We start from the raw sequence: 16,964 nt of genomic DNA on the forward strand, positions 1-16,964 counted from the left end.
GTTTCAGCCCCCACCTCAGGTAAAGAAAAGTAGAAAATAAAAAAGAAGTAAGAATTGATGTTTGTTGTTCGCTTGTGGTTTGAGATAGGTTCTGTTTCCATACATAACTCTGCTGACTTGAAACTCACTATGGAAACCAGGCTGGCCTAGAATTCATAGTATCCTCCTGTTTCTGCCTCCTGAATGCTGGGATTGTGGCAGATGCCTTGCAGCAGTAAGAATTTCAGAGCAGCGTTTGTCAGAGGTGATCTATCGTCAAATAATTAGGAACCATCTAAAACTATTTCAAACATAACATAAACACTTGCCCTTGTCATTCCAGTTCCTCTCAAAACCAAGCAGCGAGGCTGTTTAAAGAAATGCTATCCACTACAACAGGGGCCACCAGAGCAGGAATCAGTAACCACATTACAGTTATGACTTCAAGAGTGAATTCATCGGGCTGGAGAGATGGCTCAGAGGTTAAGAGCACCGACTGCTCTTCCAGAGGTCCTGAGTTCAATTCCCAGCAACCACATGGTGGCTCACAACCATCTGTAATGAGATCTGGCACCCCTCTTCTGTATACATAATAAATAAATCTTTAAAAAAAGAAAAGAGTGAATTCATCAGCACTGGTGGTCTCTCCATTTAGAGCTCTCTGGGTCTCCATTCCTTTCCTGTAAAGTGACAGTGTCTATCTAGGAGTCATGAAGTAAGTCAGCTCCAAAGGTGGTGACGTGGCGATTGGGTCTCTCCATCTTTTTCTTCAGCTATATGCAACATATCCACACATTTTCAGGCTCCCTCTCCTTGCTGCTATACCAGCTCCAGATGGTGACAACCAGCCAAGACAACAGGCACAGGGGAAACACAAGGAAGGGCTCCTTCCTTCCCTGAGAACCCCTTTCAAGCAAAGAGGAAGCTTGTGCTTCCCTGCCTCACCTCCATCAGTCTGCCTTCCTTGTATCTCTGAGCACATACCTAGACCTAAACCAATCCTGGTAAAGCCTGGCAAAGGCTGGAACGAAACAGAATTCAGTCTAGAGTCATGGGAGGCAGGGTGGACACCTGAACAAAACTTGTAAAAAAAAAAAAAATAGAAGATTCTAGTTACCTTACCAGCCAGCAAGAATCAAGAAGGTAACTAGAGAGACGGCGCAGCAGTTAAGAGCACTGGCTGTTCTTACAGAGGACCCAGGTTCAGTACGCAGCACCCATATGGCAGCTTTAAACTGCCCGCACCCAGTTCCCAGGGACCCAATGCCCTCTTCTGACCTCTGAGGGCACCAGGCATACACATGATGCACATACATACATGCAGGCACTCATATATACAGATAAAATAAAAAGTAAATCTTAACAGATGAAGCAGATAATCAAGAGTGTTGAGGAACTAGACTTCACAGTACTATAGTAAGAATCAAATGCTAAAGCATGAAAACAAACTGTCAATTATAAAAATGCTCTATAAAAGTGAAAGACCTTGGAACACTCAACCCTAAACAGGATTTCTCCATCAAATCTCTCCCCTCAGGGCTCAGGGAAACCTGATGAAGAGAAGGCAGAAAGAATGTAAGAGCCAGAGGGGATGGAGGACACCAAGAAAACCAATCAACATGAGCAAAGCTCACATAAACTCCGAGACTGAAGCAGCATGCACAGGGCCTGCACCGGGCTCTCTGTATATAGTATGGCTTCCAGTGTTTTCATAGGATTCCTGAGTGGGCGAACAAGTGGGTGTCTGATTCTTGTGCCTTCTCCCGGGCTCTTTTCCTTCTGTTTGTCTTGTCCAACTCTGATGTATTAGTTTTGTTTTCTCTTATTGTGTTTTATTTTGTGATGTTTTATTATTATCTCTTAGAAGCCTATTCTTTCTAAGGAGAGACAGAAAGGGAGTGGATTCATATGGGAGGGGATGGAAGGAGGAACTAGGAAGAGTAGAGAGAGGGGAAACCGAAATCAGAATATATTATGTGAGAAATAATCTATTTTCAATAAAACAAAATAAACAAATGAAAATTATCTATAGATATAAGGTTATCTTTCAGTTAGGGAGACATTTCATGTCTCAGTGAAGAAAATCTCAGCCAGGCAGTGGTAGTGCACACCTTTGATCCCAGCAGAAGCAGGTGGATCTCTGGGGTCGAGACCAACCTGGTCTACAGAGTAAGTTCCAGGACAGCCAGGGCTACACAGAGAAACCCTGTTGAAAGGAAGAAAGGGGAGGGAGGAAGGAAAGAAAGGGAAACAGAGAGAGAGAGAGAGAGAGAGAGAGAGAGAGAGAGAGAGAGAGAGAGAGAGAGAGAGAAGAAGGAGGAGGAGGAGGAGGAGGAGGAGGAGGAGGAGGAGGAGGAGGAGGAGAAGGAAGGAAGGGAGGGAGGGAGGGACGGAGGGAGGGAGGGGGGAAGAAGGGAGGGAGAGAGAAGAGATTCTCTGAAAACAGAAGATACCACTTTATAAAAATCACAGAATTAAAAACTATAATGGCCATCACTCACTTATAAAATGTGAAATGTTGAACTACTGTGAAAACATGTATTCTTCAAATACTATACATGCAAACTGACTAAATAAAGCACCAGCAACAGTTTTAGTGGTTAGAAACCTCCAGTCTACATTCAGTAAATAATTTCTGAGTACCTGCTGTGTATCCGGCATGGTACTAAGCACACAGAACAGAGCTAAGTCCCTACTTGTTGGTGCTTGCATTGAATATTTACCTACACAACTGTTTTACGACTAGCATTCTTAGTGACACAGGTTAAATCCAGTCAAAAATGGGAGTTTTTAAGAGTAACACATCAATGATTAGACAGTGAAAACCCCCAGTAACCTAGGCATGCTGGCACACCTGTAGCCCGAGAGGCTGAGGCAAGAGGCTCATTTGAGCCCAAGGATTTGAAACCAGTTTGGGAAATAAAAGATAGAAAAGCCCTCCTTTCTTTTTGTTTTCTGTTTGTTTGTTTGTGGGTTTTTTTTTGTTTGTTTTTGTGGTTTTTTTGTTTTTTGTTTTTGTTTTTTTCTTATGACGGGCTTCTTTGTGTAGCCCTGGTTTTCCTGAAACTATCTCTATAGACCATGCTAGCCTGGAACTCACAGAGATCTGCCTGCCCCTGCCTCTGAATGCTGGAATTAAAAGTGTGTACCGCCACATCCTGGCTAAGATCCCCCTTTCAAAAACTTACTAAATTTGCCACCACGGAAATGAATTAGATAGTTGGCCATTAACATAAAGAAGGACAAATAAGCTTTGGACAGACAGCAACAAATGACATAACTCTGAGTCTACTTGAGGCTGTGGCTAGCTCTCGGCTAGTGAGATGTTGGGGGCCCATGCACTTACCACCTATGATGGTTAATCCTTATGTTATCCTGGCTGGATTCAGAATCGACACGGAAACACACCTCTGGGATGTCTGGGAGGATGTTTTCTAAGAGATTTAACTGAGGAGGTAAGACCCCTCTGGTTGTGGGCAGCACCATCCCCTGGGTTTAGGTCCTGAGCTGAACAGAAAGTGAGGAAAGGAAACAGAGTTGAACACAAGCATTCACCTCCGCTTTGGACTGCAGATGTGATGTGGTCAGCTCATGTTCACTGCAGATGTGACGTGGCTATCAGTTCATGCTCACTGCAGATGTGATGTGGCTATCAGCTCATGCTCACTGCAGATGTGATGTGGCCAGCTCATGCTCACTGCTGATGTGACATGGCTATCAGTTCATGCTCACTGCAGATGTGATGTGGCTATCAGCTCATGCTCACTGCAGATGTGATGTGGCTATCAGCTAATGCTCACTGCAGATGTGATGTGGCTATCAGCTCATGCTCACTGCAGATGTGATGTGGCTATCAGCTCATGCTCATTGCAGATGTGATATGGCTATCAGTTCATGCTCATTGCAGATGTGATGTGGCTATCAGCTCATGTTCACTGCAGATGTGATGTGGCTATCAGCTCATGCTCACTGCAGATGTGATGTGACCAGCTCATGCTCACTGCAGATGTGATGTGGCTATCAGTTCATGCTCACTGCAGATGTGATGTGGCTATCAGCTCATGCTCACTGCAGATGTGATGTGGCCAGCTCATTTTCCTGACACCATGCCTTCTTCATCTTAACAGACTGTGGTTTTTCTTCAGCCGCAAGGCAAACAAAGCCTCTCTCCTTTGGCTTTTTGTCAGGCATTTTATCGCAGCCATGAGTAAATAACACATACCCCACCTCAAAAGCCAGCCAACTTTTTACACCACCTCAAAAGCCAGCCAACCATTCACAGAGGAGAATTTATCTTTGCCATTTTTGGACCCTCTGGGCTTGGTGGGGGTGGGCAGGAAGAAAATGTGAAGAACTATATGCACCCACAATTCACATCCATCTCTGATTCCTCAGCAGTAGTCCAGAAAGACTTTTCCTGGGGAGTTAACAAAACAGTGTGCACTCCGAGTTAGACCTAGAATGCAGCTCCAACTCAAACGTCCCAGGAGCTTCCCACAGAATCTGTTGTTCCATGAAGACTGGACTGTCCAATTCACCACACACTGAATGTCTGCATCTGACACCAAAGTGCACTGAGGCAATCTTAAGGGACTTTCATTTTTCTTTATTAATAAAATACCTCTTATTTATTCTATGGCAATTCCATACATTTAAACAACATTGAAAAACAAACACTGTATCTTACTGGGCATGGTGGCACAGGCCTTTAATCCCAGCCCTTGGGAGGCAGAGACAGGGGATCTGAGTAGAGGATACCCTGGTCTACAAAGTGAGCTCCAGTACAGCCAGGGCTACACAGAAAAACCCTGTCTCAAAAAAATAACATACTGTATCTTAAACATGTCCATTCCCAACTCTCGAACCCTACTGCATGTCACCACCCCTCCCCACCTCGCTGTAATCCACCCAGTCTCAATTAGCTGCCTGATTGAACACGGACTGCTCTGGTCCACTTGATCATGTTCAGGTCACCCCAGCTGCAGTGAGTCCATGAGTGCGACAACCGTGTGTCACATCCAGAAGACATACTGCACAGCACCCTTCCCACCCTCTGCTTCTTCTTACACTCTTTCTGCCCTCCTCTGTGCTGTGCCTGGCCAGGGACGGGGACATGTGTGAAATGCAGAACAGCTAGGCAACAGTCGCTTCTTCTCAGCACTCTGACTAGCTCCAGAGTCTCTGCATTAACCACCGAGCACTACAGGGAGAAGCTTCTCCTGCCAAGGCAGAGGGCAGCCACTATCTGTATGTAAACACCAACGTTTGGAAGGCAGTTTGACAACATGCTCATTGAGCAAGACCACAGTAGTGTGTCCTCCTCGAGGGTCTCTGACCAGACTTACAGTACCAGGTAAGAATTCTTTCCTGTGGAGTAGATCTCAAATCCAATACAAAATTGGTTGGTTAACCACCACCCCCACTCTCACAGCAAGGCCACTATTGCCCCAGTGGACATATCTTGCTCTAGCAGGAAGTTCACCAATGGGTAATGTCACTAATAGCTCTTCTCCTCAGGTGGCCGGACAGCACCTTCCAGCACTATGAAAGCTGGCCAAGAGAAAAGAAATTTTCTGATCGGTTCCAGCTTGGTCTCTCCGTCCTACAGTGTGTTGTGTCTTCAGCAGGAGGATCTTCCCATCTAGTTATGGTGGGCATTAAAGAGCAACACCAATAGGCTGTGTTGTTTGTGGGGACTTCTGGGGCTTCCCTGACCAGTAGCTTGTGTAGGCAGGTAGCCTACACATGGCATCTCAATGAATCTTCAAGGTAACTAGCAGATGGCCTCTTTTAACACTGCACCTCTTACCCAAAGAATTGAAAATAGGGACACGCATAGATTTGCAGAAGCAGCAAGGTAACATTATTTGGAACAAAACAATTGTGCGGATTGAAGAAGGACACACTGTCAAGATTGGTAGCAGGCCACAGGAGTAAGGCTATTCTAGGCCCCAGGCCACAGCCCGGGGTCTCTTTTTATGGGGTCTAAAGAAAGAGGAGCTGGTTATACTAACGGACATAGTTTGAGTGATTTCCATTTTGACTGTTTGCTTAGGTTATATAGTCACTGTGCATGCCCCTTCCTATAACGCATCTTGACTTTAACAACAAAGACCTACAATCAAAAAATCTGAGGGAATCTCAAGTTAGTAATTTAATAATACACCCAAAGGCCCTGGAAAAACAAGAACAAAGAACTCCAGAGAACAGTAGCCTGGAAGAGGTCACCAAAATTAGGGCTGAACTTACTGAAATAGAAACAAAAAAACAATACAAGGAATCAATGAAACAGAGTTTTTTCTTTGAAAAGCTTAAAATTGCTAGAAAATATTTAGCAAAATTAACCAAAAGAAAGAAGTTGGGGATCCAAATGAATAAATTAGAGATGAAAAGGAGACAACACAACCAACACTGAGGAAATTCAGAGACTCATAAAGACGTATTTTAAAAGTCTGTATTCCAGAACTAGAAAATCTTCACGAAATGGATGGATTTCTTGAGTATATGGCCTATCAAAGCTAAAATAAGATGAAATAAATTACTTAAATACCCATAACATCCAATAAGATAGAAGCAGAAATTAAAAATCTCCCAAATGAAGAAAGTAGAGGCTGGATGAATTCAGCACTAATTCAACCAGACCTTCAAAAAAAACCACCAATACTATTCAAATTATTCTGCAGACAGCAGAAGCATTCCCAGTCTTTTTACAAAGCCAGTACTACCCTGATATCAAAAACAGACAAGGACCCAACAAAAAAGAAATAATTTAGGCCAGTATCTTTGACGAATATGGACACAAAAATTCTCAGTAAAACACTTTCCAAGTGAACTCAAGAACACATCAAAAAGATCATCCACCATGATCAAGTCAGCTTCATCCCAGAGATGCAGGGATGTCCAATATAAGTAAATCAATAAATTGAATTCATCACATAAATAGACTCAAGGACACAAACCACATGATCGTCTCATTAAATGAAGAAAAAAATCTGACATCCTTTCATGATAAACATCCTAGAGAATCTAGGAACAGAGGGAACATACCTCAACATAATAAAGGCAATATACAACAAGCCTAGAGTGAACATCCTGCTGAACAGGAAAAAAAAACTCAAAGCACTTCCACTAAAATCAGGAATAAGATAAGGATTTCTACTACACCACCCATTCTCAATCCTGTTAAACACAGTACTTGAAAATCAGCTGTAAGTAAGACAAGGGAAGAAGATAAAGGGCCCAGCACATGCAGGCCATTGCAGTTAGTATACCGGTGAATATTGCAGGAAAGAAAACCATATCCCCACTCAAAAGAACAGTTCAAGACTAGCTAACTCCTGGTATAGTATTAAGTAGAGGTAATTATACAGATGCATGATTAAAATCATACTCCTGAAGCTTGCTTCAGGACATCTGCTAGAAGGTAATATAAGACAACAGTCAGTATGCTAAGGTTTATGGGCAGCCATTCTTTACTGTAGTGATAATGTCTTTATTTAAGATGTAAGAATATTCCAGAAGAATTATTATGATTGCTTAAAATTATGGGGGTCATTAGAAATTAGAGAAAAGATATTGTTTTCTTAAGAGAAAGAAAAGGCCTGGATGGAGTTGGAAGGGTGGGGAAGTGGATAGGATCTGGGAGGAGATGAGGAAGGAGAAACTGTGATCAGAATATACTATATGAAAATAACTTTATTTTCAATTCAAAAAATAAAAACGAAAAGATGTAGTTACAAGAAAATGCACTGAAATCTTTAAGTTAGCATCATATTACAGGTGTATCTGTCCAGCTATAAAGGAAAGTTTCCTCATATAGACGTCAGCAATGACATTCACAAGTAGGTGAGATGCATCATTTTTCAAGTACTAAATCAGTAATAAGGGAACACACCACAGGAAGCCAAAAGGCCACTCAAGCAACTACCCAGCTTTTTGTGATCTCTATTTCCATTCAAACTGGATTGATTCCAGAACTACAGTGGGAATTTCAAAAAAGGGGAAGACCAGGCATAGGGTAGTCTAATAGGGTTTTGGTCCCTGAGGAAGACCAGAGATAGGGGCCGGCTCATTAGGGAACAGGCCTCCAACTTGAACTGCATATTTTGTTTTGTTTTGAGACAGGGTCTCTCTACATAGCCCTGGCTGTCCTGGAACTCCCTATGTAGACCAGGCTGGCCTCAAATTCACAGAGATCCACCTGCCTCTGCCTCCAGGGCACACACCACCACACCCAATTGTGTTTCATATTCTGAAAAAACACAAAACTAAAACTATAAAGGCAGAGAAAAGACCTGAGCAGCCCCCCTCTAGAGAGATGACTGAATTCTGAACTCTGGTTCCCAGCCCATTTGTGGGTCAGGACATCAATCAGGAGGGAGATGACCAGGACTTAAGAAGAACCAAGAGAGCAGAAGTCAGTGTGCTTGTCACATGAGAAGGCTGCCATCTCATGGCACAGAAAACCCAGGAAATGCCAAGGTCAGAGCAGAGCTGGCTGGGATCTCATTCCCTGCTCCAGTTCATTTGGAAGGGGTGAGATGGGGGAGGGAGGTGCTAAATACTATGATTTGTGGTCAAAAAGCTTCCAAAACATTACTCTGTACACCCAGGCCATGACTGGATGCTAGCAAGCTACCCAGAGCTAAATGTTCACTACTTGAAACTTAAGGATTCATCTAGAAGGAGAAATGTAGTAAATCTTGTTCAACTGGGTATTAGGCACCAAAACAAAACAAATACATCTGGAAGATTTCTGCCAGGAATAAATAGCCACTTTAAAAGTGGCTCTCTAAAAGCTCCAAAAAGCATTGCTTCCCAGTTGCTCCATGAAATGGGGACAACTTCACACAAGCACGCTGCTTTCTCCCCACTGTATTCTTTTGCACTTGTAATTTCGGGGTGAGGCGGTTGCATGGACTTTCTGTTCACCCAGTCACCCCAAGGGCACAAAGGAGTTCTGAGACACAAACTCTCTCCTTTTCCAGATGAAGAGACTCAAGCTGAGCAGGAGGGAAAACAGATTTGGCTGGGGTCTCAGCTTCTGCCCCAGGTCTCTTCCAAGAATTGAAAATTAAAAACAGAAGAGCACAGAGCAGCATCCCTGGCGAGGACAAGTAGGCCACCTCCTTTGCTCTTTTGGCCTTATTGGCTATTTCTTAAAACCCTGGATTAATTTTTACTAATGGTTAACCCCGGAGGCCTCCTGCTTGGGGGAAAGGGAGGGGGGTTCCCTCCTTCAGCACCCTGATACTCCGTTCTAACAGTGTAATTGAGCAGAAAAGATGGCTTCGTGGCCTTTATGTCTCAGGTAAATAAGTATATACTATACACCATTCAGTTTAATGCTACAGGTATCAGCAGATTAATACTCCTGTCTTAAATCACAATTTACCAACTTCTAAATGCCATAAAGTGGCTTCATTTCCTCCAAACTCCAAACTAATTTTTTTCCAGTGTATCCCATGCTGACCTCAACTCCATATTTAGAAAGCCAAGGCTGACCTTGAGCTTCTGCTCCTCTGGCCTCATCTCCCAAGTGCACGGACTATAGGTCCCTGCATGTTCGATATAAGGGATATAAGGACTATAAGGACTATAGGTGCCCCACCATGTTCCCTTTATTTGGTCCTGGAGTGGATCCAGGGCTTCCTCCATGCTCAGCAAGCTCTCCACCAACTGAACTACATTCCCACTCTTCCAAACTCTTTTAATGACATCAAGATGATTCTCAGTAACAAACAACAAAAAAATGTCCCTCTCTCTTTGCCAAAAGGCAAAGCAAAAACAGCAATGAAAAGACACAGTGTAAGTAAAAAGGATTGCTTTTCAAAGTTTTGATCTCCTTTGCTTGGACAGGATTATCGCTCTCAAGTGTCTTCTGGATTTTTTCCTTCTCTTCTGTACTAGGGGTATGTATCATAGGCTCAAAATCATTCATGTCAAGAGTGTCAGAACTGCCAGCCTGGCACTTTCCAATGTTGCAATCCAAGTGATTAAGATCTGTACAGTCCTGCAGAAAATCCGGTTCCACAATATAAAAGAAATTCAGAGCTGCCAGCAGCCTTGAGGCCTCCTTAGTAAGCTGATACGCGCTTTCCCACTAAGATCTTAGACTCAGCCTGCTCCTGACCTCAGGGCCACACAGGCAGCCCCCTGCAGGTTCCTGGGCACCCACGAAGCTTGAATGCAGAGTAAAGCCCTCATTTTCAACAATCCCATGGAGTAAACTCCTTCTTTGGGACTTGAAAAAGGGAACATTAGTGCCAAGTGATGGCTCTCTAGTGCACAGGTGAAAGTTTACGCATTTTATGCCATTAAATAAAGTTCACATAGTCAAAAATTAGTTTGGGCTTCAATCCATTACTCTAAGAAGTTCTCGGCTTTCATAACTAGGCTTTAATTGTAGGAAAAACCTTGATTTGCCCTTCTTTCAAAAAGTATATGCAAGTGTTATAAAATCCATGGTACAAAAACTCCATCATGAGCCTAGCTGTATGGTGATATTTTATTTGTGCTGAAATGTGATTTTATTTGTATGTTAATAAATAAAGTTGCCTGGGGGTCAGAGCTAAGAGCAAGCCATAGCAGAAGTCTGGTTGTGGTAGCACACACCCTTAATCCGATCACATGGTAGGCAGAGTCTGTGTGTTCAAGGACATAGCCAGCTTGGAGACACACGCCTTTAATCCAAGTACCAACCATAGAGACCTGGAGGTCTGTATAGACAGGCAGTGATGAGGAAGTCATGTGGTTGGGTTTAGAGCCAATGAGAAGGGAGAACAGAAAGTCAATAAAAATACAGACACACAGGAAATAGGTCTCTTTCTGAGAGGAAGGAGAGCAGTGACAGCAAGTGGTAAGATAAGGTGGTCTTAGCTCTTGGCTACTGCTCGATCTCTGGGCTTTTAACTCTGCATTTGGCTCTGTGTTTCTTATTTAATAAGACTGTTTAGAATTTCATCTACATAGCTGAGCTGGACTGTGGTCTAAGTATTAGTGCAATTTCACTTCACAACGAAAGAATTAGTAGCAAATTAACCAACACTATGATGATTTGTAAGAAATAAAAGTCTAACATATTTTTTTCAAAATAAAATTAAGTAATGAAGGCCATTTAGAAACACAACAGTTGAGAGACTTAGGGGTGTAAAGCTTTAAAGATAGAAATCCAAGCCCTCTCTAGTCCAGCTCATTGCCACCTCCACCCCAGGGAGAATGGTTCTCCCTGCCTAAAGCAAGCTGCTTCCCTGAGTTTCCCTGAGGTTCTGCTTTAAGTATCTGCCAAGGGAAACAGCCCATTACAGCTCAAAATCAGGTTCACTTAAGGAGTTGACAATCTCCTTTGTGCTAGCCATTGGGCACCAGATTTCCTTTTTCTGAGATGTAAACATGTCCCTCATTATTCATGAGTTCTATCCTGAAGGAAGCTGCTGAAAGGGCTGATTGTGAATAGTCAAAGTATATGGGAGGAGGAAACCTCAGCTGAGGAACTGCTTCCATTACACTGGCCTATAGGCACGTCTATGTGGCATCTTCCGAATTAATGATTGATGGGGGAGGGCCCAGCCACTAGGCAGATGGTCCTGGGTTGTATCAGAAAAGTTGAGCAAGCCATGGAGAGCAAACCAGCAGTAAGCACCCCTCCTCCTAGTCTCTGCCTCAGCTCCGACCTGGAGCTCCTGCCCTGACTTCCCAAATGATGGTCTGTGACTGGACCAGTAAGCCAAGCAAATGCAAACAGCAACAGAAATCAAACCAGGCCGCCCTCCCTCGGGTTCCCTCTCATCCTACCATCCCCATCCCCAGCCTCCACAAGTCATTTTCTCCAGAAAAGAATCCCAAATGCTTGCACCCAGGTGTTTCAGTAATTTTTTTTTTCTTTTTGGATTTAGTTATTCCTCTGGAGACACTCATTTTCCAGACTCCTTGAGGTACAGCAACTCTCGGAGCTGCTTGTGACTAGTATAGGCTGGCTCCACAGTCTTACCTGGATCCTTAGGGCTTGTCCACAGGTACTGGTTTCTCTTACCCCACTCTCTAGAATGCCCTTTCCTCCACCACAGCTCTTGTTCTTACTTCTGGTAGTACTAGGGATTGAACCCAGGGCTTTGTGCATACTAGGCAAGGGCTGTCTACCACTGACATACCCTTACCCATTTTTCGCTACTTTATTTTGAGGCTAGGTCTCCCTAAATTGCTGCAGTGGTTTTGAACATGTAATCCTACTAACTCAACCCCTGAGTAGCCTCTGGAGTAGCTGCACCATCAGGCTTGGCATACCCCACTTTCTTCCTCCTAACAACACCCATCTGAGGGAGAGACTGCTGCACTTCTCTGACCACCCAGCAGAGGAGAATGTCAGCTTCCAATAACTAAGGAAAACTACTAACTACAGAGACTCTGTATGGTAAGATGGCTGCCCTGAGTTAAAGTATGTATAGAACGAACTTAGGAAGCTGGGCTGGTTAGTTTGTCAACTTGACACGCGCTAGAATCATCTGGGAAGAGGGAACCTCAACTGAGAAGACACCTCCCCCAGACTGGCAAGTCTGGGAGGGCATTTTCCTAATTAATGGTTGATGTGGGAGGGCCCAGCCCACTGTAGGTGTGGTATCCCTGGGCAGGTCCTGGCCTGTATAAGAAAGCAGGATGAGCAAGCTTTGCAGAGAGCAAGCCAGTAAGCAGCACTCCTCCGTGGTCTCTGTTTCCATTGCTGCCTCCAGGTTTCTGCCCTGACTTCCCTCCAGGCTTGAAATAGACCCACTCCTTCTCAAGTTGCTTTGGGTTAAGGTCTTTATTACAGCAATAAAAACCTAACTAAGACCAAGATAAGGATCCGAACAGGGCTGGGTCACACATGGACAGAGGTCTCGCCTGGCTTTCTTCACCTTAGGCTCTACTAAAACAGAGCACAGAGGCCTGAAATGATGCTCTTCTTTCAAACGTCTTTCCCTCTTTTTTAATTTTTATTTTGTATGTATGTATTAGTGTTTTGTCTGCATGTATGTATGTGCACCACGTGAATGCCTGGAGCCCTTGGAAACCAGAAAAGGGCATCGCATCCAGTTCTCCACTGGAACAGGAATTATAGGAAGTAGTGAGCCACCACTTGGGTGCTGAAAACCAAACCAGGGTCTGCTGCAAGAGCCGCAAGGGCCCTTAACCCCTGAGCCCCCTCTTCAGCCCCTGAATGAAGAAGCTCTTACACAAGGACCACTGAAACGCCATTAGCCCAGAAAGGGCAGCCTGAAAAGAAGCAGGGCAATGAGGGACCCTGGATCCCGGCGTTTGGTGGAGCCTTTGTGAACAGAACCTAGCTACCACCAAAGCATCTGCAGGGCCAGTGAGCTCTGGGAGCAGGGCCTGCCTTAGAGCAGAGAGCTTGACTGGTGACTCAGTTGTTCCTCTATTTCTTATTTTCCCAACATTTCCTCCTTTGATATCATGTACAGTTCCAAGCTGTCCCAGCTGTGCCACAGTGAACTTGAAAGCGGAGATTTCTTTGACCTACTCTTCAGCATGAAGATTTGAGAACCATCAGCTTCCTAAGGAGAGAAGACTGAGAACGAGAATGTACTTCAAGTGTGACAATCCCCGGAAGGGAGAGAGATTGAGAGGGCAAGAGGGGCTGTGGAGCTCAGCCCTTCCTCCCCATCTGAAAGTTCTCTTTTCAATACTGCATCTTAAATGTAGTGCTTTTGTCCTATTACATAATCTTCTTGGCTTGGGAGTGTGACTCCGTGGTAGATGCTTGTCTAGAACGCACAAGGCTTAGATAAGTTCCATCCCCAGCACCACATATATACACAAAACAAAACCTATACTCTAAAGTTTCTGCTCCTCAACTGTGAGCGTCACTGCCATACACACACACACACACACACACACACACACACACACACACAATGAGAACACATCAGTAACTCAACTGTCTAACAGGATGAATGAAGCAATGCTTGGACTTCCCAGTTTTAAAGTATCTAAGGCCACCTAGTCCAATATTTCCCCCACAAATGCGTATTTGTCTACATAAGGTTCTCGGTCATTGAAATATTCACTCAACAAATATCAACTAAATCTAGTAGTTAAGATCCTGTGCTTCCAGAAACAGAGTGGAGGGAGGGCCTATAACAGTCACTGATAGAACAAATATTGAGGGACTCCTGCCGGCCAGGCACTATGTAGATCACTACAATCCATGAGACACACAAAGCTCCCTAGCTAATTCAAAGAACACAAAACAGACTATATATATATATAACTATTTCAAACAAAGACTGTTAAGCGTTCCCGAAGGCATACATACAGGCTATAATGAGTCAGACTGGAAAAAGGAAAATGGGGATCTCCTAAGAACAATGCTATGTGACATTATTTGTAGCTGACCCTCGTGGTTCAATAATGAATTGGCAAAGCAGCTAATGGTAATGTCTTTATAAGTGCTGGTGAAAAATCAATATTCTGTCTTCCTATCTTTATATCAAGAGGCACTAACATTGATTCTGAAAAGCAAGAACACAACAGATCGATTCTCTTTTAGTGAAAACCATAACTAAAAATGCCCCCAACACAGTTACTTCCATGGTTGAGTGGCCCAAAGAAGCATAGACTTGCCAACTGGAATGATAAATTGTATGGAGCCAAGGACCCCGGATTTCTGTAGGGGTCTATTTAACAGTAACTCCACAATTAGATAAACTCTGTTATGTACCCTGCAAACTAGGAAAGCGAAAGATAACTAAACACTGCGCTTCCTTTGTCCTGTGATGAAATGAAACTTACTCTTCTCTGGACACTGAACTATTTCCTCCACTGCCATTGTCTCCTTGGAGGAAAAGCCATTGGAATGGGAACCGGGTGCTTCCAAACTAATCTACAGGAGCGGAGGTCTGACGAGCTTTCTCCTCCTCTAACTTGATTCAGTGAACTTATGAATTGCTTACAAATTGGGAATCAATTTCATCTCTAGTGATGGAAAAGGACATTTATCAATATAGTTCTCCAATATATTTTATGGGAACTATTCCAAGAAGATAATTCTTTGACAAAAAAAAAAATAAGCCCAGAAACAGTCTGATGCAGTCTAGGCATGTGACACCAAAGGAAAAAATTAAACACTGTCATAAGACTTCTTTATGAATTTCAAAAGGCTCCCACATCCACTTCACTCAGTTTCTTCTGTTCTTCCCGGACTGACTGCCATTTAACATACATTGGCAATGTTTCCCCATGGATCTACATAGGAAAGGAAGCAGGCGCCATTTATATGAAGCATGATGCAGAGGGGGATGTGTAATGTACACATGTAATACACTCTCCCTAGCTATATTCAAGAACCTAAGAAACAAATCAAGTAAAAATGTTTGCGTTTACATTACAGAAAGTGCTGAAACGATTATTAAAAAAAGAAGTGAACACTTCTGCTCTACGTTTGCAGTTTTAAGAGTCATTATGGAAGAAAACTACCTCAGCATGGTACCAACTTCTATTAAGAAAACCTAACTATGTGGTTGAAGCTAAAAACCCAGATAGTCATATGCCTCTACCGTGTTACAATTGCTTTTTAGAATGCTTGTAGATATTACCCAAGTAGTAATGTCATATCTATTACCCCAGTTCCTACATTCAAGCAGCATTCCTCTGGAAATCAAGCACGCAGTGCAAGGGAAAATACTGAAGACAGAACGACTAGAGGTACTTCTGCTAACTAAGCAAACGGAAAGGAAGCAGGGAATGGGAAGGAACTCAAGTAGTCCTCTGCAAAAGTGATGGCTTGCAAGTTCCAGACACTTCCCCTTGAACTCCAAGACCTAAGGTTTTAGGAAAGGAAGGCACCACAGGGCAGAAGCCCAAAGTTACTCTCTTCACAATGTAACAGTCCTTGAGTTCTGTGAAAGATGTCCTGGAGATACACAGATCGGTGGACTGTATAGAAGAAAGCAGTGGCGCTCCCTTTCTCTTTGGGGAGCTAAGAACTGGAAGAACTAGCGTCCCCAAATCATGCGGGTGCAGCGGGCTTCTTCCAAGCTAACTCACCTGCAAGGCCGGGCGGCTCCTCCCTCTGCCCCTCCCATCTCCAAAGCTAGACCCTGGTCTGGTGTCCCGTGCACCGTTAGCCCAAGGGCCACTGGACTATGCCAGGAGCCAGTCCCCGCAGCCGAGGCCGTCGCGATCAGAACCGAACCAGTAGGCGCGGTCTCCACTCCCACCAAACCCCGGCCAGACCTCTGCGTGGCGGAGGGGCAAGCAGTCCATACCTGTCTTCCGAGACGCTGATGACACCCTCCTCCTTAGGCACGATCACCGCCATGTTCACCACCTCCTGCGACCCCTCGACCCGTTGCAGAAGGATCGGCTTGCGGGTCAGGGGCTGGGGATGAATCTCCGCCGCCATCGGAGGGGGCGCGCCCGGGGAGCAGCCGACCGCGCCGGGGGGCTGGGCTGAGGAGACAGTTCAGGCTCGCGCTCAGGATCGGACTGAGATGCGAAGCGGGCCTTCGGGAGCTGGCGACCATAGCCCTGCCGCCCGCCCAGGGAACGTGCCCGCTCCGGCTTCTAGAAGCAACACCACCGCCACACCGGCCGCAAGCCGGCGCCACCTAAGAGAGCAGGGGGCGGGGAGCGGGGGCGGGGCCAAGGCGGGGCCTGCCGTAGGGCGGCCGCTCCACTTCCGGAGGATGGGCCCTGACGGCCGATGCGCGTGCGTCAATCCAGCAGCCACTTCCGCCCCGTGTCCCGTCCCTCCCTCGCCCTCCCGTAAACTCTCGGAGCCTTGCAGCTCCGCTGGGACGCATGCGCTCTGTTCCCGAGGTCCCCTAGCCTACCCCCCCCCCCCCCGGAAAATCTGTGAACGCGCTTGCCCAATGCCCCATCCTCTCCAGACTCCAGAGAATGGGGCGGGGAAAAGCCTGCGTCATCTCGGCCGGAAAGGAACCTGTAAGAAGGGTAGAAGCTAAACTAATTGAGGAGAGACTGTGCATGCG

At 44.9% G+C, this 16,964-nt stretch overlaps 1 protein-coding gene across 2 annotated transcripts in view; it reads right to left on the bottom strand.

Moving 5' to 3' along the window:
• Wdfy2 (WD repeat and FYVE domain containing 2) overlaps positions 1–16,604 on the bottom strand; it is a 144,345-nt gene extending 127,741 nt beyond the window's left edge. Inside the window, exon 1 of one of the 2 annotated variants that reach the window (XM_028884167.2) lies at positions 16,239–16,604. In XM_028884167.2, coding sequence (XP_028740000.1) covers positions 16,239–16,375 — 137 coding nt within the window. In that variant the 5' untranslated portion in view covers positions 16,376–16,604. The remainder of the gene's footprint in view (positions 1–16,238) is intronic. The other variant, XM_037208470.1, reaches the window with a different exon arrangement.
• Positions 16,605–16,964: the final 360 nt, after the last annotated feature.

Source organism: Peromyscus leucopus, chromosome 9, assembly GCF_004664715.2.
Source record: "Peromyscus leucopus breed LL Stock chromosome 9, UCI_PerLeu_2.1, whole genome shotgun sequence".
Classification (NCBI taxonomy): Eukaryota; Metazoa; Chordata; class Mammalia; order Rodentia; family Cricetidae; genus Peromyscus; species Peromyscus leucopus.